The 25833-nt window shown below is 51.5% G+C and overlaps 10 protein-coding genes across 10 annotated transcripts; 6 read left to right on the top strand and 4 right to left on the bottom strand.

Annotated features, from left to right (window-relative positions):
* Positions 1-166: 166 nt before the first annotated feature.
* STEHIDRAFT_118741 (uncharacterized protein) lies at positions 167-2549 on the bottom strand. The gene is made up of 5 exons (XM_007300672.1): positions 2394-2549; positions 2088-2182; positions 1963-1990; positions 1541-1679; positions 167-1312 (listed from the first exon to the last, which is right to left on the bottom strand). Exons 1-5 carry the CDS (start codon positions 2411-2413, stop codon positions 428-430), a joined length of 1167 nt encoding a protein of 388 aa, XP_007300734.1. The 5' UTR covers positions 2414-2549; the 3' UTR covers positions 167-427.
* Positions 2550-2724: 175 nt separating this feature from the next.
* Positions 2725-3363, bottom strand: STEHIDRAFT_118740 (uncharacterized protein). Its single transcript, XM_007300671.1, has 3 exons — positions 3292-3363; positions 3032-3212; positions 2725-2970 (listed from the first exon to the last, which is right to left on the bottom strand). Exons 1-2 carry the CDS (start codon positions 3349-3351, stop codon positions 3069-3071), a joined length of 204 nt encoding a protein of 67 aa, XP_007300733.1. The 5' UTR covers positions 3352-3363; the 3' UTR covers positions 2725-2970; positions 3032-3068.
* A 2089-nt stretch (positions 3364-5452) lies between these two features.
* Positions 5453-6181, bottom strand: STEHIDRAFT_118739 (uncharacterized protein). The gene is made up of 3 exons (XM_007300670.1): positions 6003-6181; positions 5894-5902; positions 5453-5712 (listed from the first exon to the last, which is right to left on the bottom strand). The coding sequence occupies exons 2-3, from the start codon at positions 5896-5898 to the stop codon at positions 5517-5519; spliced, it is 201 nt and encodes a 66-aa protein (XP_007300732.1). The 5' UTR covers positions 5899-5902; positions 6003-6181; the 3' UTR covers positions 5453-5516.
* Positions 6182-7353: 1172 nt separating this feature from the next.
* STEHIDRAFT_51043 (uncharacterized protein) lies at positions 7354-8294 on the top strand (the record flags this gene model as incomplete). Its single annotated transcript, XM_007300376.1, has 3 exons — positions 7354-7417; positions 7476-7694; positions 7762-8294. The coding sequence occupies 3 exons, from the start codon at positions 7354-7356 to the stop codon at positions 8292-8294; spliced, it is 816 nt and encodes a 271-aa protein (XP_007300438.1).
* Positions 8295-9014: 720 nt separating this feature from the next.
* On the top strand, positions 9015-11684 carry STEHIDRAFT_91931 (alpha/beta-hydrolase). Its single transcript, XM_007300669.1, has 17 exons — positions 9015-9112; positions 9165-9248; positions 9318-9492; positions 9551-9612; positions 9664-9771; positions 9825-9878; positions 9946-9983; positions 10038-10079; positions 10141-10281; positions 10340-10371; positions 10436-10619; positions 10671-10881; positions 10940-10998; positions 11060-11118; positions 11182-11415; positions 11475-11550; positions 11613-11684. Exons 1-16 carry the CDS (start codon positions 9031-9033, stop codon positions 11509-11511), a joined length of 1602 nt encoding a protein of 533 aa, XP_007300731.1. The 5' UTR covers positions 9015-9030; the 3' UTR covers positions 11512-11550; positions 11613-11684.
* Positions 11685-12421: 737 nt separating this feature from the next.
* STEHIDRAFT_91928 (alpha/beta-hydrolase) lies at positions 12422-14704 on the top strand (the record flags this gene model as incomplete). The annotated part of the gene is made up of 14 exons (XM_007300668.1): positions 12422-12506; positions 12573-12747; positions 12818-12879; positions 12936-13046; positions 13115-13168; positions 13231-13268; positions 13325-13366; positions 13420-13560; positions 13624-13655; positions 13717-13900; positions 13957-14167; positions 14232-14290; positions 14351-14409; positions 14464-14704. Exons 1-14 carry the CDS (start codon positions 12482-12484, stop codon positions 14702-14704), a joined length of 1434 nt encoding a protein of 477 aa, XP_007300730.1. The 5' UTR covers positions 12422-12481.
* An 819-nt stretch (positions 14705-15523) lies between these two features.
* On the top strand, positions 15524-18043 carry STEHIDRAFT_144891 (alpha/beta-hydrolase). Its single transcript, XM_007300667.1, has 15 exons — positions 15524-15582; positions 15644-15818; positions 15897-15958; positions 16030-16137; positions 16203-16256; positions 16309-16346; positions 16412-16453; positions 16507-16647; positions 16702-16733; positions 16794-16977; positions 17057-17267; positions 17326-17384; positions 17443-17501; positions 17603-17842; positions 17940-18043. Exons 2-15 carry the CDS (start codon positions 15682-15684, stop codon positions 17974-17976), a joined length of 1404 nt encoding a protein of 467 aa, XP_007300729.1. The 5' UTR covers positions 15524-15582; positions 15644-15681; the 3' UTR covers positions 17977-18043.
* An 857-nt stretch (positions 18044-18900) lies between these two features.
* STEHIDRAFT_73700 (uncharacterized protein) lies at positions 18901-20472 on the bottom strand. Its single transcript, XM_007300491.1, has 4 exons — positions 20066-20472; positions 19789-20002; positions 19425-19716; positions 18901-19324 (listed from the first exon to the last, which is right to left on the bottom strand). The coding sequence occupies exons 1-4, from the start codon at positions 20410-20412 to the stop codon at positions 19128-19130; spliced, it is 1050 nt and encodes a 349-aa protein (XP_007300553.1). The 5' UTR covers positions 20413-20472; the 3' UTR covers positions 18901-19127.
* A 180-nt stretch (positions 20473-20652) lies between these two features.
* On the top strand, positions 20653-21296 carry STEHIDRAFT_51507 (Sybindin-like protein; the record flags this gene model as incomplete). The annotated part of the gene is made up of 4 exons (XM_007300413.1): positions 20653-20673; positions 20751-20796; positions 20874-21035; positions 21115-21296. 4 exons carry the CDS (start codon positions 20653-20655, stop codon positions 21294-21296), a joined length of 411 nt encoding a protein of 136 aa, XP_007300475.1.
* Positions 21297-24062: 2766 nt separating this feature from the next.
* Positions 24063-25591, top strand: STEHIDRAFT_51102 (winged helix DNA-binding domain-containing protein; the record flags this gene model as incomplete). The annotated part of the gene is made up of 3 exons (XM_007300383.1): positions 24063-24148; positions 24222-24390; positions 25157-25591. The coding sequence occupies 3 exons, from the start codon at positions 24063-24065 to the stop codon at positions 25589-25591; spliced, it is 690 nt and encodes a 229-aa protein (XP_007300445.1).
* Positions 25592-25833: the final 242 nt, after the last annotated feature.

Here is a 25833-nt window from a genome sequence, read left to right as displayed (position 1 = left end):
GACCCTGGGACACGTTTAGTGAATGTCGACATAGTTTCGAACCTGTGGTATTATTAGTGTCGCGTAGTCTGCGACCCGTCTATACTCGACCAGTTTCAACTATAACTAGTTTTCGTTGGGGGAGAGGCAGGCACACACTTATCACGACAGACGACGTACGAGAACGGGGTGTTCGACCTCATATGAATCGGTCGCAAAGCAACAAAAAGAAAAAGGGACAAATGATTCGCCACAACCACCAGACCGACCACACAACCACCAAAAGGGCACGACATTACTTCCTTGCTCGTCTGCGTCGCTCGTCATCCGCTACTTGTCCTCCCACCCATATGTACAAGCCTCACATTCCAATACGTCAACATGCGAGAGCCTCGCGGGAATCGTAATCTCAAACCCAGCAAAATGAATCATCCACACAGGTGACTTCTTACCGACCTCCAATCCCAGCATAGTATCCGCCCCTCCTTCCCCTGCCACCCTGTCCCTGTCCACCACCTCTTCTCCCGTATCCGCCCCATCCAGGTACATACCCACCAGGACCCAAAAGCCCCAACCCACCCGGCTCCCCAAACGTCGCCACGTTCCTCTCCCTCTCTTCCTCCCTCCTATTTCTGCCACCCATTCCTCTGCCTCTTCCCCTTCCTCCATGTCCGCCTCCATGCCCTCCGCCTCCCTGTGCCTGCTGTCCCTGCGTCGACGAAGACAACGAGTCGAAGAATGACGCCTTCGGGTTATACGCCTTCTCGCTCTCTTTCTCCGCCTCCTTCCTCTTCTTCGTCTCTTCATCATCATCCTCATCATCCTCCGACTCATCCGACGGGTTCGTCTTCGCATCGTCATCATGAGCGCCCGGCGACGGAGACTTCACTTTCGGAGTCTTAAGCACCGTCGCACCGCTCACCCCACCCGCCAACGCAGCCTTATCGAACCTCGCGTTCGAACTCTGAAAATCAAAATCGGCCGCAGGAACCCTCAGATCCCCAGCCTTGATCTCCGGCTGTCCACCACGCCTCCTTCCTCCTCCATTCGCATTTCCACGACCGCCTCCGTTCGTGACTCTGAGATCACCGAGCGCGCGTTCGACGCTCTGTAAAGAGGCGGCGGCAGAGTTGAGGCTTCCACCGTTGGCGGCTGCGGCGGCTGCAGCTGCAGCGGCGGAACCACGGGGTTGCGGTTGAGGTTGCGGGGGTTGCTGCTGCTGCTGTTGTTGGATTGGAGGGGGAGCACGTTGTTGGGGTTGTTGTGCGGGGGGTTGAGGGGATTGTTGGAAATTTTGCGCAGGTGGGTAGGGCGCGGCGTAAGCACTGCCGGCCTACATGAAGATGCGAGTTAGCGTGGTGAGACGGTGAGGTAAAAAGAGAAATAAGAGGATAGTATGAGGGTCAGAAGGAAGGCAACGGGATATCCACATGGGGTTTTGCGCTCTCGGACACACGAGCTTGGCTCGCTTACATCCGTAAATGATTTCGATCATAAAGTAGGAGAACGAGTAGGAACTCGTACACAGAAGGGGTGAAAGCAAGATGGGAACGGAACGCACGTTCAGAACGGCAGGATCATTATGGATATTCTGCTGCGGTGGTGGTTGCTCGTCCACCGACAGATCCTTCACTTCAGACGCTCGGAAGATGATATATTGGTATGGATCCTGGACTGGCGGGATGAAATCCGCTGGCGGCCTGTGAAATTTCAATGCGGACAGGGACGTCAGTCGGATGGACTACAGACAAGAAAGTGCGAGAAGTGAAAGCCAGTAGGCGAGAGAGAGTTGTGGGAGAATAGAGAGAAGGTCAGAAGGAAGGCAACGGGATATCCACATGGGGTTTATGCGCTCTCGGACAACCGAGCTGTGCTCGTTTACATCCGTATTGGTTTCATCTTTGGTTCGAATAGACAATAAAGAACAGGGTATAGAGGGACAAGAAAAGATCGACTATAAAGAGCATAGTGTCAAGCACGTACCGTCGTGATTCAGTGCCCATAGAATAAACTACAAACCGGGCACACCATCGGGAAAAGCACGGGAGAAGAATCAGCATATGATTTGGAGCAGACGAAGCGCAAAAGCGAAGAGAAAGCAAATGTACCATTAGACAGCTGGATGGTCGCCGCAGCGGGGTCTATCCCGGCCAAAACTCCACGGTAACGTACATCCGAATGGGAGATGAGGGAGATGGTTTTTCTGCACTAAGAATCGTCAGTACGTCTCGTCAACTGCGCCGACAGCAAACGACACGTCTACACGTCGTCACGGTGTATGACCGGTGGCTCAAGCGAATGATCATCTGAAATGTATATGACCAGAACTCTCATCGCTTGTGTTGGTTCGTAGAGAAACTCTCCGAACATATAGTCGTACCACCGACATTAAAATCCGGAGACAGGGTACGCACCCAATAAAAGAGGTGGACATGATGGCTCACGCCCGACAACACGGTCAGAAAATGCCAGAAAACGAAACCAGAATCAACAGCAAATACGACAAGGGAAGAAAGCAAAGATGAGGACGGTCAAAGTACTGGTAGAAAGGGGGTAAGTAACAGCGTTGAGATGGTAGTTGTCGGGCAAAGTTGGTGGGGACGACGACGACGCGTCAAAACGAGGTTGAAGCTCCGCCGGCCATACCCGAAGTCGCGCGCTTTGTGGGCGCTCCCCAAAGTTGCCTCCACACGACTACATCGAGCTCGTTCCCTCTTGTTCTTTTTTTTCACAGAATGAAGTATATTTCTATAAACGCGTATAGAAGAGCAGTGCATATGGATTCCAAGGTGCGGGTATACGCGAAAGCATGATATAATACAAGTACAACAAAGTAGCATAGCGTTCGACTCAACACAACAGACCTGAACTGGGGCTACATGGGCATGGCATGGGCATCATCCTAGTGAGTCGTCATGATCGTCAAAAGGTCCGTGGATATCGAGCACTTCGACATCGTTTCCGTTTTCATCCTCATCGAATCCTCACTTCCTAGAGATCCGAGGTCAGCCAGGCCGTTTACAAGAGGCGATCGAGTGAGATTCGAACGCACATTACCCCACATACAGAAGTACCGCCGGCAAAGACACTCATTGTCTACCTCCCGAGTCTCTCTTCTTATAGTGGTAAGGCGGTGGGCTGAGCCCTCCTGGTACGGGTGCGGGGACGAGGTACGGGTTGGGCTTGGAAGAGTCGTTGTCCGATGTAGGAGACTGGTTAGAATCAGATGAGTTCTGTGAGTGCAAGTTGTTTGGTCAGTTGTGGTTCGGGTCATGGAAAGGTTAGAGGAGCCCAGCAGGAAGGCGTACTTACTGATGGGTTTTGAGACTTCTTGGCTTGCTCGTTTTGGTTCTGGTTGTTCTCTCCGGCCATGGTGCTGGGTAGGTTGGATGGGATAGACTTGGGTGGCGCGGTGATGTGGGTAGGGGCTTGCGCGTATGCAAGGGTGGGTGAGAGTAGATGAGAGGGGGTGATAGTGTGAGTGAACGCGGGGTGGGTACGAGCGCGGGGGATAGGAGAAGTGGGATAAAGCCTGTCTCAAACCACAGGCTTTATAAATACCGTCCGCTATGACACCCAGGCAGCGAACCACGGAGGGACGGAGGGAGACCTGGCCTGATACGGCCTGTGCCCCAGTCCTTACCATTCCTTGCCTTACGCGCCCTCAATAGCCCCCCAATCCAGCCGTCCCCAGCCACGTCCGTAAGAACGCTATCCATATCACACACACCGCTCCTCGCTCCAACAGAATTCTCCGGTTTTCCGAACAGAAGACTTCTCAGACGCCCGGACGGCTTGCAGGCAGCCTGCCAGACTGCGAGATTGCGAGAGCTTTTGAGCACCCTATTAGCGCTCGCTTCGTGCTGGGCCCAGAGCGCATTTGCGACTGGCACGTATATCACTCTTATTCTTTCAACGTGAACGCAGCGCCCTGCTCTCGACCGGTTCGATCACAATTGTGAATTTACCCCGACCGGCCCCTTTCTCAATCTCTCGACATTTCCAAAACAAGGCTAAATCGTCATCTCCGCACGCTCCTTCAGGATGTTCTGAGATCGGGTAAGGTACACGACCATCTCAACCGCGCTGTTTGTAGTGACATAGGTCTTGTGCGGTCTGGAGCTTTGATAACCGTCCATTCTCCGCTCTCCAAACACCGTTGACCCCGGCGAAGGTCTCCCGTGAACTCAAGTTTAAGGCGAATGCATAACCGAAAATGAAGATTGCAGAACGATTTAATACACCGCAATTCTCGCGGACAAACGGAGTAGGCAGATCAAGTATGAGAGCTTTCTCATCGACAGAAAGTCTGGGAGCTTAAAATTCATCAAACTGTACATCAAAGTCCACGAACCACCGGACGATGGGTGTACTCGCTTCACACAACTTCTATCACTGCGCGCGCCTGTCGAGTCCCCGCCGAGCTATATCAGGATAGAGCGTCCAGTGACGGCACGATGTCGACGTCGGGCGAACGATCGCAGGGGAGAAAATGGGAGGAAAGCTTGAGCCAGATGGCAGTGGTGCACAGCTGGAAGAACTCCGACATACACGAGGCCTGAAGAGGCGTCCAGCGTTCCAGGTCTCCGAGGCCTCGAGGCGAACGAGCAATAAGCCTGCGTACGTCAGGGTCCGCTCGACCTTCGAAAGACGACAAACTTCGCGAGAATTGAACGATACCGCCTCAGTCGTGGCTGGAGCATAGGAGATAAACAGACTCCCATCGATATCAACCTTGTCAATCACATAACTATGGTGATCCAGGAGGCTTTCACCATTTCTGTAGATACGCTTTAGTGCCTGAGAAACGGTGTACCGAGTAGTGAACAAGCCTCGACATGGGGATTACCAGCTTGAAGGGGAAGAAAAAAGGGTCGCATAAGGCAAGTTCAATGTGGTAAGAGATCGGAAAGAAGAATCTCGAACTCAGCTCAGGGAGAAGGTCGGCCGGGGACCAATGCTCAACGGACGCACCAAAACCTTAAAAGACAAACGCCTCGAATGAATGAAAGGTCTCGCTCTTTCGTTCGGTTAATCACCGGCCCCGATGCTATCCAGATTGCGCGTTTTCTCAAGCGAGACAAAAGTTTCCACCACCGCTGTTGTCTGCGAGCCGCAAGCCGGCTTAAATCGGACTCGGATGAGCGGTAAACCTATGTGTAAACCAGGATTTCCCGAGCACATTGGGTAGATCACAATAGGAGGATACATTCCTGGAGGTGGCACCCATGAACGAATCGTGGAAAGTGAATCTGACGTCCCGTCTCACACCAGCCCTAACGAAGAACATACCTCGTAAGACAATAAAACACTCCGCCACCACTCCGCCACCCTATTGTTTTCGCTTCGTCCCGTGCGGGCTTGGTGAGACCTCTCAGCGCTCGTTCCCAGTGAATAAAGTTCAACATACCTGACATAGTCCTCACTCCTATGTTATATCTGTATCGCACTGAGACCGTAGCGCCGAGAGACAAAACCGGAAGAGGGTTAATAGCGTGAAGGAATATGTGTGAACTGCGATGGCTCGGACTGAAGCGCTAACAGCAGTGGGAGTAGGCGGTAGTCCTTGGGTCGTAAGTTACCGTTCGGCGTGGGTGCACATGGGAAGGAAGCGAGGCCGGATTTAGTATGTTTTCATTATGGCGAAGCTTAGTTAACGGAGCGGAGGAGGGAACTAGAGGGGCCTGCGATGTTGAAGGAGTAAGAGGAAGAGGTTTGCGCTTCCGTGCAGCCCTTTAGACAGCCAAACCTTCCTAGCGAAGAACGGGAAACCACGATGAGCGGATGAGTACCATTACTGCTTCGGGATCGCCAGACGCACGACAGCACACAATAGGATACTGGCAGCGTAAGGGAACATGAATGAGCTTACTGAGCTTACGAAAACAATATATGTCGACTTCTCGCCACTCACCGCATCAAGCTGTTCTCAAGTATTTTAGAGTCAGCTTCAATTTTTTAATGACTGAGAGAGGACGCTGGAGGGACTGCCGAAGAAAAATATCAACAGATTGAGACTTTACCTAGGGAGAGAGAAGGGTATCCTTTCAGCACAACGCTTTTCGACCTAGCGCTATGGAGATTAGGCTGAAGCGGCGGATCATCGAGAGGAATACAATGAAAGACAATCACGAGACGTCAATTATAGCTTTCGAGGATACGATGCCCTCGGTATGCCATGGACTTGATCATTGACTTCGTGTTGTTACTGTACCACTGTATGGTCCTGACCGAAGGGTACAAGTTGGGGATAAGCGGCGACTCCCACCTGCGGTGATCAAGCGGTGGTTGCCGAGCACTCGACTGACCCCCAAGAACCTCGACTCCTCTCTGAGTACAGTGTAGGCCCACTCCTTGATCCGCCACTTAGACTTAAATCATTTTCTCGCGTCCCTTTCTACACTCATTCAAGCTGTTGGCTTTAGGGTCGAAAGCACCTATTAAGGTCCTCAGAATAAATTACACAGGGTGCCCAAGGTGAATATGCATTCTCGGGAGATCAAAAGGTGGTGTGGCACTGAGCGCCACAAAAATTCACTCCTTGATCCAACCCCACGCCACATGATTCCCCCTTACAACAACGAGCCAGGCTCATGTGTGATCTTGATATGTGTTCAAGTATCCTGTATTCACATTTTTTTGGAGTGATACCAAAGGGAGAGGAGCTGTGGGCAACCGAATTGCAGCGGATCAAGGACCGGGGTTGGATCAAGGAGTGGGCCTACACTGTACTGATCGCCACAATTGCCACCCAGGACCCCGGGCACTTGGATGGGCAGCTCGCATCGCCTCTGTTGCCCGTTCCACTACTTTCCAACCTCCAACATGTGGCAAAATACCTCTCCTTCCCTCTGGCTACTTGTGCTGCCTGTGCCCATCACGAACATGGTTTGCCTTGTTGATGTCGCTTAGGCCTCATTTCATAACCTGAAGTCGATGTCTGTGACCGTCTGCTGAAATTTTGGAGCGATACAGATGGCATTCAATCTTAAACACAGCATGCCATTTGCGTGCGAGAGCGTTTAGCACTTTGTCACCCTGGCTGCCGCCGCGTTGTCTTTCACAGTGTACAGTGGAAGCTGGTGGGCGACTGATGGACGACGCGAATGCTATCGGCGTGCTGGACGCTTGTCGTCTCTGGGTCGTTAGTCGACACGTATACAGGCTGGGCGACTGCTGCGACATACAGGGAACACGTATTCATCCGCTCGAGCGATGACTCGGAGCGGAGCCCTCCTCACCGTGAAGCTACCTTTATAAACGGACCACCCGCCGCTTTGACTAGGACCATTCTTCACCTCCGCCTTCCACATCCAACACCTTACTTCATATCACTTGGCTTTCATACCATTATTCGCCATGACTTCAACTATCATGAAGGTCTACACTATCGGCGGCTCACGTAACATCGGGTACTATGCTAGCCTCAGACTGCTTCGTAAGTTCCTGTGTAGCTTTTGCATCTAGCTTGCATGGATCTGACAGGTCGCCCACAGGTAAAGGCTGCATAGTGACATTCCTTGTCCGGAACCCTTCTTGCTTCGACGACGACGGCGACATCCAAGGATTCGTTAAGAAAGGCAAGGCCCGAATCGTGAAGGGAGATGCGCTAGTGAAGGCGGATGTCCGTAAAGGCTGGGAGATAGCCGGCCAAACCGTTCCAGGTTCCTCACCGGAACTTGATGGACAAGTCAACGTCCTACTCTTCACCGTTGGTGAGTCGCAGCGTCTCTTTCTATCTGACGCTCCCCGGAATTGTGGCGTTGAACTCTACATTTTTAGGCGGCTATCCCACCTTCCACCTAAATGGTGGTCTCCTTCTTGACCCACCTGACCTCTGCTCCCACTCCCTCCTCAACGCCCTCTCCACAATGCCTCGCACCTCTACACCCCCACGCATCGTAGCCCTCACATCGAGTGGACTTACACGCGAAAGTAACGCCACACTCCCTTTCGCCGTTCGTCTCCTATATCGTACCCTACACTCCCCTCACAACGACAAACTTGGTGCCGAAAGAATTCTCGCGCACGTGCTCGGCGAACCCGAACCCGAAGAACACATTCTCGCAGGGAATTGGAAGGAGACTGCGGGATTGCCAGGGAAGGGAGAGCTGAAGGGCGTGGTCATTGTGAGGCCGGCATTGTTGACGCAGGGGGAGTGTAAAGGGAAGTATCGGATCAGGTCAGAGGGTGATCTGGCGATTAAGGGCGGTTATACGATTAGTCGACAAGATGTGGCGCACTTTATAGCGGAGAGGCTTCTTGGGCACGAGTGGGATGCTTTTGAGGGCAAAGGCGTTACTTTGGCATATTAGGATACCCATCTTACCGACGGCTCGTGTATGGTTACTGCTCGAGATTAGAGCGATTATGTTACATGTATGATAACTTATTCAGTTTCTGTTGACCGTTTGATCTTGAGTTCTGTATAGAGTCGTCGCGCGAGTCGTGAATAAGTATGGCCCAGCTGTGGCGGAAATGCTCGGGAGTTCCCGGCCATGGTTGTTCGTTTTCCGCACCCGGCCTTCGACTTGTTTCTGTCCCTTTGCACCAGACCGTTGCACGGTTATTATCCTTCATCAATGAGCTTGTGACCCATGATTTCCCCTCTTGAGATCATCGGAATTGATGTGTCGATGCAGTTGGAGTGAGCAGTGTGTGTCTAGCAATGCGGTCCGAACAAAATGCTGTTAGGTACAATTACTACAACGGTTCGTTCTTTTGTCTGACGCGCACTGTCTTGCATGAATAAAAACACTGAGCTGTTTCAGGTCTTGCTACAGTTGTGAAACTCACGGCATGACTTCAAAGTTACCAATCCACTTACATAGCCCAACTCAATGCGGCGCTAAACTCCCCATCAGCTTCCATCTCCTTGGGGGTCTGGTCATGACTCCTTGTGTAGTCCAACATCGTTCAAAGACCCGAATAATAATACTCATCACTCATGTGACTGATGCAATCCCCACCCCTAAATCTAATGATATAAGACCAGTCGTGGTGCATTGTTCGACTCATCGTTGACCTCTCCCCAAGGTTCATTCCACCACGATGATGCCGCGTCTCCTCATTATCGCGGCCTGTCTTGTACCTTTCACGCTGGCGCAGAACACAACTTTGACCGTTGATCTTGGTGAGTCACTTGAGTGTCAGTTTAGAGAGGCATTTCATCAATCGTACATCAGGGTATGCCACGTACCAGTCGAACGTTTCACTTGCATCAGGCGTGACGAGTTTCTTAGGGATACGCTACGCAAGTCCTCCAGTTGGTACGTAACCCTAGTACTCCAGTGCAATCACAGCTAGAGCGAGGTATGGACATGATCCTGGGGATTTAGGTGAACTCCGCTGGCAGCCTCCACAGCGCCCTGCCAACGAAAGCGACATTCAGCAGGCAACCGTCCTTCCGCACGAGTGCATCCAGGGGTCCAACGGTCTCTCTGCCACGAACCCTTTTGAGAGGCGGTCATTGGTGAAACGATCAACTGACAGTGAGGACTGTCTCTTTTTGAAGTGGGCGGCAATAACTGTACCTCTGTTTCTCGCCTGTACTAACTAGAATTCCCCGCAGCGTACATATCCCGTCCAACTTCAGCAGCAATTCTCGCCTTCCAGTAATCTTCTGGATTCACGGTGTGTCGCTCTCCATCCATCTGACCTATGCTATATTGATTCATTACTTAGGTGGAGGGTACGTGTCGGGGAATGGGACCGAACCTGCTCAAGACTTCGTCAAGGAGTCTGGGTACCAGGTGATCTCCGTCAATGCACAGTATCGCCTAGGGCTGTTCGGTACGACGATTGCCTTTCCACGAAGTATCAACTGTCGACTGATATCTCCCTAGGATTTTTACCCGGCCAAGAGGTCAAGGACAATGGCGTTTTGAACGCAGGATTGCGTAAGTCATCACTTGAACTTTCGTGTACTGTACACCTCTAACTATCCATTCCTTTCCTGCAAAACAGTCGACCAGCAATTCGCCCTTCAATGGGTTCAAGACCATGTATGGGTTTTTTGAAATTTTCGCGTCTCAGGTTATTATTGATTGTTATTGTAGATCGCTTCTTTTGGTGGCGATCCCGCAAAGGTCACAATATGGGTCCGTTGTTTTTCCCGATGTCAGACTCTAAGTAGTAATATTAACTTATGGGTACATACAGGGAGAGTCTGCTGGAGCTGGATCCGTTCTTCAGCACGTAGTAGCCAATGGAGGAAACACGCAGCCTCCTCTCTTCCGGGCTGCCATGATGAGCTCCTCCTTTCTCCCCTTCCAATACGATTACAATGACACCATCCCGGAGGTACTTAATTCGCTATTAACCCGCCTAGGAAGCACGCTGATGACTCCGAATGGCACAGAAACTCTACTCGGAAGTGGTGATTCGATCGAAGTCGGTATTTCTTCTTCTTTCTTCTGGACTGCGTATAATTGAAGTTGCATGGTGCGTTATGCAGTTGCACGAACTCTTCTGAATCCCTTAGCTGCCTACGCTCTGCCGATGTGTCCATCTTGACGGAGGCAAACAACGAGATTGGGGCCGCCAATTTTTATGGCACTTACGCTTGGGTACCGGTTGTGGACGGCACTTTCAGTGTGGATCGGCCCTCCGTATTACTCAACAGAAGTCAGTTGAATGGAGTAAGGACGAACATCACTCGCATTTACTTCATCCACTGATTTGATTTATAGGAAGCCCTCCTGGCCGTGACTAACTCCTATGAAGGCAACATCTTCGTCAACGCCTCGGCCTTCGATAATACCAGTTACACTCTGACGGACTATGTATCTTCTTTTTTTTCTCTGATGAACGAGGCACAGATTCGACAGACCGTCGAGATTTACTCTAATGTATCTGACCTCCCCGATGTGCTATCCCAAGCCGAGGCTGTGATGGGAGAAAGTGAATAGTTTCATTCTAGATTGGTAACTAGCGTCTCACCCGAAGTTCCAACCGTCAGATATCTTTATATGTCCGACGTACTACGCTCTACAGGCATTCGGATTGGAGGCTTGGAAGGTCCGTTCATCTTGCATACTTTTATTATCGGTCTTTACTCACGGTTACACATATTATACAGGGCGAGTTCGCCGTCCCGCCAGCTACGCATGGCCTTGATCTGGTCTACTACTTCCAATCGTGAATCCACCCTTCCCCTTTTAGTCGCATTTTATCAAGACCGTTCTGACCTAACATGCATAGCGCCTCCGACGAACAACCACAGTCAAACACAGATTTCTCGAACGCATTTTCAGGCGCCTTCCTTGACTTTGCGGCATCTCTTAACGAGTCTCAAAAACTGAACTCCTCGACAATCACGCCGCCGTGGTCGCAATGGAGTAATGGACACACAGAGATGTTGTTCAACTTGACGGCTTCGAGTGAGCCGGTGATACAGACGATCACCACCGATGATGCACTTTTGGAACGATGCGAGTAAGTATATCTTGTCCGTTCTCTTCCTGGCTCCGCACTGAAGTGTGGATTTTTAATAGGTGGTGGCGCAGTTTGAGTGAGGTCAACAGACAATGAGACAAGGCATCCTGATCCACATAAACTCTTGTGTCCTCTGTACGCCCTTCGTTATGATCCTCCTCGCATTATCCTCCTCAGTATTGACTGCCGTGTAATAGGTCTTGTTTTACAACGTCTACTTTTGCGCAATGTGGCATGCCTCGATAATACAAGATTGCCTTTAGTGCCCGTGATCCAGCTAGTTGTGATACTTTACAGAGCTAATGCCGGCCCAAACCTCTGCATCACGAGTCACATTTTAGCAAGATGTTTCCACTAAAAAGGTTTCCTTCGGATACCACCTGACCTGTGCTCAGTGCCACACAAGATCAAGACCGTCGTGGCGAGGCGACCTCTCAACGAAAGGATATATCATGATAGCGGCTTGAGCGGTGCGCGTGGTCCACAGTGTCATAAATACGGACAAAGATGAGACGTCGTGCTATTAATTGAACACCAGCGCAGGGATGCAGGTACGCATTCCACCTTTTTGATTCAAACGCGGAAGCATGACAAGTGTACCTGTAGTCGGTGTAGATGACTGGCTACACGACACACAGATCGGGAGGTAGATGTTTGCGACCTAAGACGTTTCCAGATGTATCATAGTCCTCTAGGCTGTTCTCAGGAACACAAAGTGGATCAAGTCCGAGAATGTGCTATCCGAATGAATTGTCCACAGCCTTGTGACACCATACCAGGCGCTCATCAAGACCGGCTCATATAAATATTTACATCCTTGGGGTGCGTCGATAAAATCACTCTTTTCTTTCACCCACAGCACCGAGATGCTGCAGTCAACGATCATCGCGGCCTGTCTTGTCCACCTTGTTGTGGCGCAAAGTGCCACAATAACTGCAAACCTCGGCGAGTTGTTCTCCGTATTTATTATCTTGAAGGCCGACTTATTTAAATCTCCTCTCATTCAGGCTATGCCACTTACCAGTCCGACCTCTCTCTTGATACTGGGGTGACCTCTTTTCTGGGCATGCGTTTCGCCGCGCCTCCCACCGGTTAGTGTTATTTACAACACTCGTGATGTTGTGCGTCAGATTACTCATGATAAATAAATCTGGTAGGTCAACTGAGGTGGCAAGCACCCCAACCCCCAGCCTCCGTGGGCGGTATCCAGAATGCTACCACCTTCCCTCCAGAATGTCCACAGGGATACACCGGGGTTTCCTCTGTGAACCCTTTCGAGAAGAGATCCCTGCTCAGGAGGGATACCGACAGCGAAGACTGCTTGTTCCTCAAGTATAGTTTCTCCTACGTCACTTGCCATTAGCTTCCTCAGATATCTTCTCATCGTGTTTACTTCCATCAGCGTCCATACTCCCTCAAACATTAGCAGTAACGCCAGCTTACCAGTCGTATTTTGGATCCATGGTATGTGTATCCATCACTATTGAGTGATAACTAGAATTCATCGATGTCTCGCATAGGCGGTGGATACACTGCTGGAAACGCTAGTCTCGAAACGGCGCAGGATCTTGTCAAAGAGTCGGACTACCGAGTAGTAGCCGTCAGCATTCAGTATCGTCTGGGATTATTCGGTACGTGTCAACCTTAATCCTCGTACTTACCTCACAAAAGTATACTAATTCCAGTGAATTCAACGCAGGTTTCCTCGCTGGTCAAGAAGTCAATGACGGCGGTGCATTGAACGCTGGACTGCGTAAGTACCAAGTGTTCTTTCTGCCAGAATGCTTAAATCTGAATGACCCTCCATCTGCGCAGTTGATCAACAGTTTGCTCTGCAATGGGTTCAAGATCATGTAAGACGCTGGAGGGTTCACTTCATGCATGGGACACAATGCTAACATCCCATCAGATCGCGGCCTTTGGCGGAGACCCACAGCGAGTTACTATCTGGGTATTTTTTTTCTATCTCCGGGTGTCACATTCGAGTCTGATCATTGGACATAGGGTGAGTCTGCTGGTGCAGGCTCGGTACTCCAGCATGTTGTGGCACATGGCGGCAACACACAACCGCCGTTGTTTCGAGCCGCGATGATGAGCTCGTCCTTCCTTCCGTTCCAATATGATTACAACGCTCCAATTCCCCAAGTAGGTTTTATTACACATCCTTGGCTTGAGATCGGGGCAGACTGATAGGGCTATCTGGACCAGAAACTTTATTCCGACACAGTTGACGCGGCAAAGTACGATTATCTTGCGTCCACAACCTGTACATTTCCCGGGCTGATCATTCTTTAATATTAGTTGTTCCAAAGCTCCTGACACACTTGAATGCCTTCGCTCTACGGATATCGGGCTATTGAGCGCCGCGAACGTTGCTATCGCGGCGAATAACTTCTACGGTACTTATGCGTTCGTTCCTGTTGTCGACGGGTCGCTCATCGTCGAGCGACCAACGGTTACACTTAACCGCGGTCAGGTTAACGGGGTGTGTCATAAATTTTCTTCGTATCGACGATGCTCCCGCGCTCATTGACTGTACAGGAGGCCCTGCTTGCAGTGACTAATGCCTTCGAGGGAAACATCTTCGTGAATGCCACATTTTTCGCAAACACTTCTTACAGCCTGGCGGACTACGTCAGCCAACTGTTTGACGGGTTAAATGAGTCTCAGATTCAAGACACAGTGGACCTCTATTCTAATGTTCCTAGTCTTCCTGACACGCTATCTCAGGCCGAGGCTGTGATGGGAGAAAGTTTGTGGCCTTTTTGTGGCCGTTCGCCTTCCACATACTGATGTCTGATCGCTCTGCATCCTAGGTATCTTTATATGTCCGACATACTACACCCTCAGAGCTTTCGGAGCGAACTCTTGGAAGGTGTGATCCTCATTTCAGGCAAGCACCAAGGTTTCGATACTTATTCATTATGCAATCTAGGGCGAATTCGCTGTGCCACCAGCAACGCACGGCCAGGACGTCTACTATTATTATGAAAGGTGTGTTTTCGACCTCCATACTTTTTTTCACCCAGTGTGTCTGACTACCAACAGCATATATCCTTCAGTGCGCACATTCAACAACACCGACTTTTTGAACGCCTTCTCAGGGGCATTCCTCGATTTCACCGTGTTCCTCAACGAGTCCGACAAGATCAACGGCTCTAACATCACGCCACAGTGGCCTACCTGGGATGATGACTACACTGAAATGCTGTTTAACCAATCGACGACGAACGAGCCTGTTGTGGAGACGATTCAGACCGACGAACAGCTCCTGAAGCGTTGCGAGTGAGTGATCCCAAGAAAAGTACCGTCTAATTTTAGTCACTTATATGTGCCGTCAGGTGGTGGGGATCCCTAGGAGAAATCATTGGGCAATGAGTGTCTTCGTGATCTACTGCGTGCGAAGCCGATCTAGGATGACTGCACGTCCAGGGATCTCTTGGTATTACACATGCCGCCACCCCTGTGTCCCCTATTTATGCTCGCAATGATCGTTATTTTTCATGTCGAAGGTTCACATCGTCCCTCGTGATGCATTTGACACGAGTCTCATCCACCTCACCCGCTTCACACCCGTGGTTCCAGATGATACAACGTACGTTCGTTGGTCAAACGGCATCCCGTCCGGGGCCTTACTCCGCAATTGTTGGCGTCACTGTCCTCAAGGCTATGTGAAAGATTCATGCGGGTATGCAAATGCCTCTTCATATGTCTCTTCACCATACAACCCTGTTCGGTTGCAAAGCTGTCTCGAACTGTTCCCATCGTGAAAACCGTTTCCTTTTTTGCCTGTGAATTGCATTTGTATCCTTGACCCTCCTGACCTATGATGCCTGATCACGAGATGTGGGGTTGGTTTCAAGTGGGCACAGCTTGCCCTGGTATATAAAGGAGACGAGGAAGGGAACAGTTCGTCAACAGTCGAGTTTGCCCATCTCTGTTCGGGATGTTGTCTCAAATTGTAGCCCTTGTGACGTGCGTCGCCACACTTGCTTTGGCACAAAACACTTCCTTGACCGTGGACCTAGGTGTGCCGTCTGTTCATTCCGCCTGTGATCGTATATGTGTTTATCTTTGTTACAGGATATGCAACCTACCAATCCGATTTCTCGTTCGAAACCGGTGTGACCAGTTTCCTCGGTATACGTTACGCGAGTCCGCCTCTGGGTACGTGTACTTCCAGCCTCTCTACGACCGTTTTCCAAGAGTGAATCAATTATCATTACAGGTGAGCTTCGATGGAGAGCCCCGCAACCTCCAGACGATATGGTCGGTATCCAAAACGCTACCACTGAGCCAAACGAATGCATCCAAGCCGGGGATGGCACATCGGCGACCAACCCATTCGAGTCGCGCTCGCTCAGTAAGAGAGCTACTGCGAGTGAAGATTGTTTATTCTTGAAGTACACTTCTTTTGCTTCTTCTTCGCACCGGAAGGCCTACTGCTCTTTGCGCCTTGTACTAATTTTAGGATTGAATAGTGTCCATGTTCCGTCGAACATCAGCAGTAACGCGAGCTTGCCGGTTATTGTTTGGATCCATGGTACGTGAAAGTTCTCCTTGAAGTCTTGGAAGACGTGAGCTTGGATTCACGAAGCGTCCCAAATTAATAAGGTGGTGGATATGCCGCTGGAAGCGCCAGCGATGAAGCTCAGGATTTCGTCAAAGAGACAGGGTTCCAAGTCATCTCCGTCAACCCTCAGTATCGACTCGGTCTTTTTGGTCGGTATTCACCTCACAATCTTTTTAGTGAGTCCGTGGATGACTAAGTTCTTGTTTGACTGCAGGTTTCCTTCCTGGACATGAGGTGAAGGAGGGTGGCGCTCTGAATGCGGGATTGTGTAAGTGTGGGGCGATTTATGTTCTTGTTTGGTCTAACCTGGTATATTGTAGTGGACCAGCAGTTCGCTTTGCAATGGGTGCAGGACCATGTACGCTATCCTTTCTGCTCCGTTCTGAATAAAAACTGACCGTAGACTCGGAACTACAATGTAAGATCGCGTCATTTGGGGGAGACCCTACTAGGGTCACGATCTGGGTTCGTTCTCCTGCTATATTCAATGGTTATACATCACCGACTATGGTCTACAGGGAGAATCTGCCGGCGCAGGTTCCGTGCTTCAGCACGTCGTGGCACACGGCGGAAACACTCAACCTCCTCTTTTCCGGGCCGCTATGATGAGCTCGCTCTTCCTTCCCTTCCAGTACGAGTTCAATGACACTATCCCGGAGGTATCTATCCCCTTCGCCGTCGGTATATAACGTCAAAGGCTGACACGAGAGCAGACTTTATATTCCGAAGTAGTTGACCAGTCAAAGTGCGAGCTAGGCGATACTGCACCCGTCAATGTTCAGTGCTGATTTCCTTGTTTTTCTAGCTGCACGGACGCTGTCGACCGTCTGGCTTGTCTGCGAGCCACTGACGTGTCTGTCTTGACCGCTGCCAATACCAACCTGAGCGATGCCAACTTCTTTGGGACATTCACCTTCGTACCTGTCATCGACGGAGATTTCAGTATCGAACGTCCCATAGCCACACTCAACAAAACGCAACTCAACGGGGTGGGTCATCATTAGCACTCTTCACATACCCTCCCTAACCTGACATGTCGCGTTCTCACCTCATAACCTCACGATGTAGGAAGTCCTCCTCGCAGTGACGAACGCCTTCGAAGGCAACCTCTTCGTCAACCAGACCATGTTCAACGGCACGAACATCACGCTCACAGACTACGTCACTCAGCTATTTTCCCGCCTGAATGCCGAGCAGATACAGCATACCGTGGATCTGTATTCGAATGTTTCAGATTTGCCGGATGTGGTCTTGCAAGCCAATGCAATTATGGGCGAAAGTGAGTGCTTACTTTGAGTGAGAGTGAAGCTGATGTTGATGTGTGGCGCGAACGACAGACATCTTCATTTGTCCGACGTACTTTTCACTACAAGCGTTCGGGAATAAGTCCTGGAAGGTCGGTTTTCTGTTTATTTCAACCAGTTGGGGAACACTGTCGTTAAAATGAATGATAGGGCGAGTTTGCCATTCCACCCGCCACACACGGTGAAGACCTCTCCTACTACTTCGGAACGTGCGTACTCCATCTCTTCCTCTCCTCTTTCCCACTCTCACCCACCTCGCCCCTGTCCAACTCCACCCCCAACTCCTCGTCTAAATATACGTACAATCCAGCTCCCCTACCGCCCGTACCTTCAACTCAACCGCCTTCTTCTCCGCCTTCTCCGACTCCTTCTTCAACACCGCCCTCTTCCTCAACGCTTCTCAAAAAATCGACAATTCGACGATCACGCCCCCATGGGCAACGTGGAGCGAGGGACACACGGAGATGCTTTTTAATCAGACGGAGGGGCTGCCGAGCGAGCCGGTCGTGGAGGCGATTGTGACGGACGATGGGCTGTTGGGGAGATGCGAGTGAGTGTTTTTTCTTATTATTCTTTTTCTTTTTATTATGAGGGAGCTTGGGATGCGGCGTGTGTGAATGGATGAAGTGATGCTGATTGTGGTTTAGGTGGTGGAGGACCTTGGCTCCGATTAATGCGCAATAGGCTCTCGAAACTTTTGACGGGTATGGGCACGGGCATTGAGATATCGTTCGATTTCATCCTGAGTGTTCCGGTGTATATATTTATCAGCTCAATATCAATAAAATGAACGTCACATATGCGCAATTGCACAGGGCGAAGTCTTTTGTGTTATCTACAAGTCGTGCTTACATACATTTGTGAACCCGGACGTTAGATATGCCTATTCATAGAGTACAACAAACGCAAGCAAGCACACCGTTATACAGCATCGACCCTCTTCACCGACTCACCATCCGATTCCTACAAACTGACACGCACCATCTTCTTCTTCTGATCGCTTTCCCCGTTCCCCGTCCGTCATGAATGCATGATCCCAGCTTCTCGATTTTTCCAACCCACTCCGCCCACCGTCCCTCCCCATTCCACACCCTACTCTGTCCCCTGTCCCCTATCTCACTCCACCCCCACCCCCAACTCCCCGTCTAATCCAGCCCCCCCACCCCCCGCACCTTCCTCTACACCGCCTTCTCCTCCGCCTTCCCCTCCTGCTCCTTCAACACCGCCCTCTTCCTCAACGCTTCTCAAAAATTCGACAATTCGACGATCACGCCCCAATGGGCGACATGGAGCGAAGGACACACGGAGATGCTGTTCAATCAGACGGAAGGGGTACCGAGCGAGCCGGTCGTAAAGACGGTGGTGATGGGTGGGGGGCTGTTGGGGAGATGCGAGTGAGTGTGATTTTTTTTGTGAAGTTTTGGGGCGTGGTGCGACTGGATGCTGATTGTGGTCGTGATTTAGGTGGTGGAGGACCTTGGCTCCGATTAATGCTCAGTAGGCTCTCGAAGCTTCACAGGCATGGAGAGATCGTTCGACTTCCTCCTGAGTATTCCGCTGTATATATTTATCAGCTCATAAAATGAACGTCAATTGCACAGGGTGAAGTCCTTTGTTTTCTTTCCATAGGTTGTGCCTACATACATGATACATCTGTGGACCCGGACGTCAGATATGACTATTTATAGAGTACAACACAAGCAGACAAGCACACCGTTATACAGCACTGGTCCTCTTCACCGACTCACCATCCTACATTCATACACGCACCATCTTCACCTTCATCTTTCTATCCTAATCCTTGTAACCTGTCAAGACCCGTTTTCCCCGCCCCGTCATGGTTCCCGCTCCTTAACCTCAATCTCCCCAACCCATTCCGCCCACCTTCCCTCCCCCCTCCACACCCTCCCCCGTTCCTGCGCCCACTGCTCTCTCATCTCGTTCGCACAAGGCTTACACACGCCCTCCGCTTCCCAATCTACGTCTGCCATCCGTTGGAGACTTTCGAGCGGTCGGGAGACGCCGCCGTCCGCTATATAGTACGCCACGATAGATCGTCAGTCCAAAGTGAATTTGGCCATGGCTGTGGTGGGGGAGATGTGGGTAAGTAGGTGTGGGGCAGGTAAACATACCCAAAGCAGGCGAAATGACCCGTTCCATCCACCTATCCGCCACGATATCCGTACATTCCATATGCGACGTCGCGCCCACGGTGAACAAGAGCGGTGTGAATGTCGATATGAGGCTTTGGTGGATCCGATGAAGGGTGCGGATCGTCGGAGGGCTGAGTGGGGAGGTGTGGTGTGTTGTTGTTGTAGATGGTGGATCGGGGGAGGGGTCAGGATGTGGTGGGGAGGAAGGGTCGTGTGCGCCGGTGGGGTCGTAGTCTGTCGTCGCTACACTGTACAGGAGCGCTTTCTTCGTCTACTTCACATGATATACAAACATAAGTCACCCGGGTACATATGAATGATAAGAAGAAGAGAAATCAAATACCTCTACGCCGACGTCGAAGTTCATCGCGAGCTCGAGCGCATCTTCGAGATGTTCCTGTGGATGCTGGTGCGCGAATGGGTCCGGGCCTCCGTGATACATCCGCGAGAGATAATCCTTCGCTCGATCATTTATTGTGGGGATATGAAATTGGGATGGGGAGGTGATTCGGAGGAGAGAAGCGAGGGTGGGGAATGGAGTCTGCGAGTTGAGTGGTCTATACACAAGTATATGATCAACGAGCCGCAGCCTCCTCAAACAGACTGAAGCATGAACTCACGAATCATGATACATAACCCCCATCAACCTCTCAAAATCGCCTCCCCCCACCCTCCCCTTCATATCCCCCGGTAAATCCACCACGCTCAACCCCCTCCCATCCACGAACTGCACCAGATCCATCGCCTTCGGGTCCGTCGCTTCGATGATCCATTTATCCAATACTTGTGAATGACGAGTGAGTAGCGATTTGTGGATCTTGAAGATGTGGGGGTGCAGCGAGAGGAGGAGGGTGCCGTCGGGGAGGTAGAAGGTTGGGTGTTTGGTTCGGGAGGAGGCGGTTAGGTTGCGGGTTAGTGGGAAAGGACGGGAAGGGGCGGAGGGCGTGGTGGTTAGTCCTGGAGTCATTATATATACTGAACAGATCGTAGAGAAATGTAATGAAGCAAAGTCTAGTGATAATCCAAGACGTCGAGGTCGTAGTGCACTGTGGCTACGTACGCCACTTGAAAGGATTAGCTTACTCATGATCACAATTCACGTGTCACGATCGGAGCTTGAATCTCATCAAGTTCACGATCATCTTGAACCTGCCCGCGCCATCCTCTTCCAAGACTCTCACCTGGCCCGTTTTGCTCGTCGACATCTATGGCGATCTACGGTCTATGGGTAAGTAGACTTAACTTCGAGAGCAAGAGCGAGAGAGAGACTCTGACACCACGGCTTATTTTTTTTGTGCATCGCAGGTCATCAACAAGGCTGGCGGTCTCGTCTATCAACGTAACTTCGCCGGTACGCTCCCCTTCCTTCGCCTCCACGCAACCATCCCCTTCGCTTCTCAGATGCTCATAGATTGAATCGTTGCACAGAGGGTCTCGCGCAACTGACATCGAACGAATATCTCGTCTTGGCCGGGACGCTGCACGGTATCCACGCCATCACGGCTCGACTGTCCCCCAGTGGACCCAGTTCGGGCGCGACGGTCATTGAAGCCGAGACGTTTAAGATGCATATTCTGCTCACCGCCACCGGTAAACACTCCCCTCCATCCCACTCTCTCGATTAATATAAATCTGATCATCCCATACCGCTTATTTGACTATGATCTAGGCACGAAATTCGTCCTCCTCACCTCCCTCGCCGAACTCGCCGCAGACTCCATCCTGCAGAAAGTATACGAAGCGTACGGAGACGCGGTGATGAAGAACCCGTTCCATACGCCCGAGATGCCGATCCGGACGGAGGGCTTCGATGCGCGGGTGGGGAGTTTGATTGGGAGCGGACACGTTTGATTGTTTTGTTTGATTTGAGGGTGGTATGGTATGGTATGGGATGGGATTTATGTTGTGTTTGGTTGTTCGATGCTGACGGCAGGCCGTGACTTTCAATTTTATAATAATAATAAAAGGTACCTTTGAGCAGCAGATCGCCTCGGAGTGGACTTTATACGCTTTGGACGGAAGCATGCTTTCGTTTCTTGCAATCAACCCAAGGGAGACTTTCGAACTTCGAGAGCTCTCCCTCTCCCTCTCCCTCTTTCGGCAGGTTGTCCTGCATAACCTCGTTGGTACGGTTCCAATTCAACGACAGTGCGGCTTCGTTGCCAGAGGACTTTCGACCACGTCTCGATGTCTGTCTACACCCTCAGACTGAGTTGATGAATAAATATGTGCTGCGCGAAGCACTAAGAGTTCGCATCCGTTTTGCGCGCGCTTACCTTCATCATCTCCGAAGTTCACCATGTTCTCGTTCTCTGCTCTCTGCTCATCATTCCGATCCACAAAAGGTGAAGCGGATCGAAGTTCCCTGGCAGCACAAGTTCTGACTCAGACTCAGTCACTCAGGGTCCTCCGAGCCATACTTCGTGTGGCCCTTGAGTCGAGTCCGATCTGGTATAGGTATTATGCTGCTTGATACACGCACATGTACTGGCGTGACCCGTGCGTGCCAGGTCGTCCTGACTGAGACTTCTGAAATCGGATGCTTCTATGAACTGGCAGGCTGAACTTCGATAGATTTACGTTCCCACGCGCAGAACTGTAGTTTTGCTCACATTCGACCCGTTTTTCAGCGGTGTGTGGCAACAAGTATGAATGTAAGTTATGCATGGGCCTGAACATTATCACTTGGACGGGTTCACTGACTCCTCCACTGGCACGACACGAGATGACGACAGAAACACTTTCTCTCTACGGTTGATAACTTACTACGATCACGTACGCGTATTGGGCTGAAGTGATAAGTAAGACTGGTTAATATCTCTTGCACCAGCAACTGATCCATCATCGACATCCGAAGCCATGGCTACGAACTTGAACATAACAGTGACACCGTAGCTTGAACGTACCGCACCGCATTGCGATGAAGGAAGGCCTAGACGAGGCGAGACGTGAGCACCAAGAGAGGGCTGATCAGGTCCAAAATCCGAGTTTTCGGGAGTGGTCGTACGGGAACGATCTCAGGCTGAAAGGATGTATATTATGTGTTCACTGTCGGAAGCATCGCTAGGTTCTTCGTTATACATACTGTGGATCGGCGGATACATTGAAAATCAAGCTGAGCCGGACACTGAGTATGTACTTAGTAGCTCAACAAAGAAAGGAGCACTCGACGGTGCCCTCCCTCTCCTCCACACATTGATGAAGTACACACACCAGCGTGGACACGTCTGGCTGCAAGTTGAACGTTGAGGCTGCGCCGCCGGACGGAGGATTCGGACGACGGGGATCTTGAGGAGGACGGATCGGGCGTGCTGTGCTTGATCCAAGCTTGATCATACACGGAACAAATGATCTGTTGGGAGCCACTGACGGCTCCGAAGGACTCAGATAAAGTAGGATGGTGCGACCTTGGCTGGACCAAAAACATGAATATACTCGTGGATATTGTGAATCATCATCGGTCGATTTCAGGATACCTTGTAGGAACTCACAACGTTAACGGACTCGAAGTTCTTATTCTCCTCGATTGGATTGAACGTTGAACAAAGACAGGGGCGACGCTTTGACCCTCCTCGCGCTCCGAGCCCGTCGATCGCTCTCTGGTCGTCCGAGACCAACCGTTCTGTTCCGTCTCGTCGTCTCTCTGTAAACTGCAACCAGAGCTCCAGACCGCTCCAGACCACCCACCCAAATTCATTTCCATCGCGATTCGGCCTCCCAACGCAAAATGTGAGAGGAAATCTTTTCGTGGTCGCAAAGTTGAAGGTTGTCACAAGCGCACGCAGGGACGGAGACGTTCTGGAATGGTCCAGACCGCGATGGAACTGGCGTTGCGGGCGTTCGAGGAACGAAGCCATTGCCTTTGCGGGCCGGAGGGGCGGGAGATGCCGTGCGCATTTAGGCACGCGCGTGATTGAGGGATTTTCGGAGGGAGCGTAAAAAAGGCCAGTTGGCTAGACCTTTGCAGCGACGTCGAGGGGAGGGTTCCAAGGCGTTGAGGTGTTTAGCGTATAATATAGGCGCCCAAAATGAGAGGATGTTTGAAGTGCGATGGCGAGGAGGACGAATTTGTAGCGGGGTCGGGAGAGACGGAGGGAGGAGTCTTACATAAGCAGGAAGGGGAGGGTCGCTGGGAACGGCGAGATCGTTTAAAACGGCCTAAGAGCGAACGCACTCGCGGACTCGCCAACGTACCATCAGCAGATATCATCCATGGACCAGCCTGGCCCCTACCAACACCCCTCCCACCATCGCCAGATCTTCTCCACCCAACAGCTCCCCCCGCCCTCACAGCTCCACCTCCCCATCAACAACAACCAGCAGCAGGCCTACGCCCGCCCCAACACCCTCCCCCCCATCCCGAACCTCGCTCCCGCACGCTATCCCCCGCCCAACGCGCCCCCCTCGTACGGCCATCCTAACCTCGCACCCGCGAACAGCAGCAGCAGCCATACGCTTCCCCCGATTCCGTCGAGCAGCGGCAGCGGGAGCAGCAGCCAGCCATGGCCTACACATCGCACCTCGTCCTCGCGCGAAGAACATTATCCGGGCCAGGGCGGACATCCCCCGCCCTCGAGACAGCGCTCCGATTCGAGCTTGAGCACGAAGGGCAAGGCGATGGACGTCGATCGCGAGCCGCCTAAGGAGCAGCCGTCGGAGGATAACATGCCCCCGACGTCCGACTTTGTCAAGAAACTGTACAAGTGCGTATCATCGCGTCTTTTGAACGGTTCGGTTCGAGTATGGTGCTAAATTCATTTTTTTGGGTGGTGGTAGGATGCTGGAGGACCAGTCCTTCCACGACGTCGTCTCGTGGGGCCCGCACGGCGACTGTTTCGTCGTCAAGGACATGAACGAGTTCACGAAATCTATCCTACCACGCATGTTCAAGCACTCGAACTTTGCCTCGTTCGTCCGCCAGCTGAACAAGTATGACTTTCACAAGGTGCGTTCGGCGTTCCATTCTCTTTGCCTTTTTTTTTTTTGCGAGCAGCCGAGCGGCGGCACGCATCGAGGTGTCGCGACCCCTCACCCTGAGCCTGAGCCCGACACATTATTTTCATTCTTATTTTTATCTATTGTCCCACATACGGCGCAAACCACCTCGTCATCCGTTCTCCCCCCCCTCTTCATCCCCGTCCCCGTCCTCGTGTTCCGCCTCCTGTCTCCCCCCCTCCTATCCTCTCTCCTCTATCTTCTATCACTTCCTTCCTTCCTTCCTTCCGTGGATGTGAATGCGCGTACCCCTCCAGTCCGTACCCCTCAGAGAGAGAGGACCAGATGTACGCACGTACGCCGTGCCACGCCACCGAGACATGACACGCCTACACGCCTAAGTTACTCCGCTCCGCGTGCCCAATCCACCAAACTCATCTCCGCTCCGTTGTTCCGCATTCCGATCCGGGCTGCAGGTGGGGTGATTGACTGGATTTGGGTGTATGCGTATGCGTCCTGTGCGACGGTGTTGTTGGTTTAGCTGGATGTATGCGTTATTTGAACGCGTATATGCGTGGAATGTGAGGATATATGCGGTGGCGTATCTGTTATGCTTCGTCTGGAACGCATATAATCTCATATCCCACGCATATATCCGGTGGAATGTCCGTCCATCACCTCGGTATATGCGTCCAATTAAAATCCTTCGGGCGCATATACTCAATTTCCTCACATCCTCCTCCACGAATCGCTCGCTAACCCCGTCCCTCACACAGGTCAAAAACACAGACGACACCCAATTCGGGGAACACTCCTGGACGTTCCGCCACCCCGACTTCCACGCCGACCGCCGCGACGCCCTCGAAAACATAAAACGCAAAGTCCCCGCCGCCCGAAAATCCTCCTCCCGCACCGCCAACGCCTCCTCCTCCTCCGCTAACCCGCCCCACCCCTCCGGCTCTCCTTCGCCCTCCCTCGGCGGCGGGCTAGGGAGCGTGAATGTGAGCGGGGCGACGATCGAGCTGATGCAGGCGCAGATTGAGCGCCTGACGCAGAGTCAGAGCGATATGAGCGCGCATATTAGGAATTTGGAGGGGAATTATCAGAATGTGTTGGGGGAGATGGTGCAGTTTCAGAAGAATATGGCGCAGCAGGATGCGTTGATGCAGAATTTGATAAGTTATTTTTTGAGTATGGAGAATGGTAGGTGATTTTCGTTCTGGCTACTTCTTGCCCTTTTTTCTCTTGGAGCACTTCTTTGCTATCCTTCGAGCACTTTTTTGGGAGTTGGGGTTCTTGGAAGGTTCGGTTTTGTGCTTGTTTTTATTCGCTATCCACCCCTCCGTTTATTCGTTGGTGGTCGTTCCTTCTTTCTGTAGGATACATCTTTTGCTTCGCCTCTTGTACGTCTTACTGCACATAAATCACCGCTTCATCGTCACCTCGTTCGCTA

This window comes from Stereum hirsutum (genome assembly GCF_000264905.1).
Source record: "Stereum hirsutum FP-91666 SS1 unplaced genomic scaffold STEHIscaffold_3, whole genome shotgun sequence".
In the NCBI taxonomy this organism is placed as follows: domain Eukaryota; kingdom Fungi; phylum Basidiomycota; class Agaricomycetes; order Russulales; family Stereaceae; genus Stereum; species Stereum hirsutum.
This window is presented reverse-complemented; position numbering and strand designations above follow the sequence as displayed.

Bases quoted from the DNA above. Each gene is read 5' to 3' on its own strand.
- STEHIDRAFT_118741 (XM_007300672.1), bottom strand. From the start codon at position 2,413: ATGTCCACCTCTTTTATTGG. The intron at 1,680-1,962 runs GTACGTGCTTGA...GAAATTTCACAG, and splicing joins ATGGGCACTGAATCACGACG to GCCGCCAGCGGATTTCATCC. The intron at 1,313-1,540 runs GTGCGTTCCGTT...ATCTTCATGTAG, and splicing joins ATGATCCTGCCGTTCTGAAC to GCCGGCAGTGCTTACGCCGC.
- STEHIDRAFT_118740 (XM_007300671.1), bottom strand. From the start codon at position 3,351: ATGGCCGGAGAGAACAACCAGAACCAAAACGAGCAAGCCAAGAAGTCT. The intron at 3,213-3,291 runs GTAAGTACGCCT...TTGCACTCACAG, and splicing joins AGAAGTCTCAAAACCCATCA to AACTCATCTGATTCTAACCA.
- STEHIDRAFT_91931 (XM_007300669.1), top strand. From the start codon at position 9,031: ATGATGCCGCGTCTCCTCATTATCGCGGCCTGTCTTGTACCTTTCACG. The intron at 10,882-10,939 runs GTGAATAGTTTC...TCCAACCGTCAG, and splicing joins CGAGGCTGTGATGGGAGAAA to ATATCTTTATATGTCCGACG. The intron at 11,119-11,181 runs GTGAATCCACCC...TAACATGCATAG, and splicing joins CTGGTCTACTACTTCCAATC to CGCCTCCGACGAACAACCAC.
- STEHIDRAFT_144891 (XM_007300667.1), top strand. From the start codon at position 15,682: ATGGTCGGTATCCAAAACGCTACCACTGAGCCAAACGAATGCATCCAA. The intron at 16,257-16,308 runs GTAAGTGTGGGG...GGTATATTGTAG, and splicing joins CGCTCTGAATGCGGGATTGT to TGGACCAGCAGTTCGCTTTG. The intron at 17,385-17,442 runs GTCGGTTTTCTG...AATGAATGATAG, and splicing joins TCGGGAATAAGTCCTGGAAG to GGCGAGTTTGCCATTCCACC.
- STEHIDRAFT_73700 (XM_007300491.1), bottom strand. From the start codon at position 20,412: ATGACTCCAGGACTAACCACCACGCCCTCCGCCCCTTCCCGTCCTTTC. The intron at 19,717-19,788 runs GTATTTGATTTC...CATGTGAAGTAG, and splicing joins ACTTCGACGTCGGCGTAGAG to ACGAAGAAAGCGCTCCTGTA. The intron at 19,325-19,424 runs GTATGTTTACCT...CGTACTATATAG, and splicing joins GGTCATTTCGCCTGCTTTGG to CGGACGGCGGCGTCTCCCGA.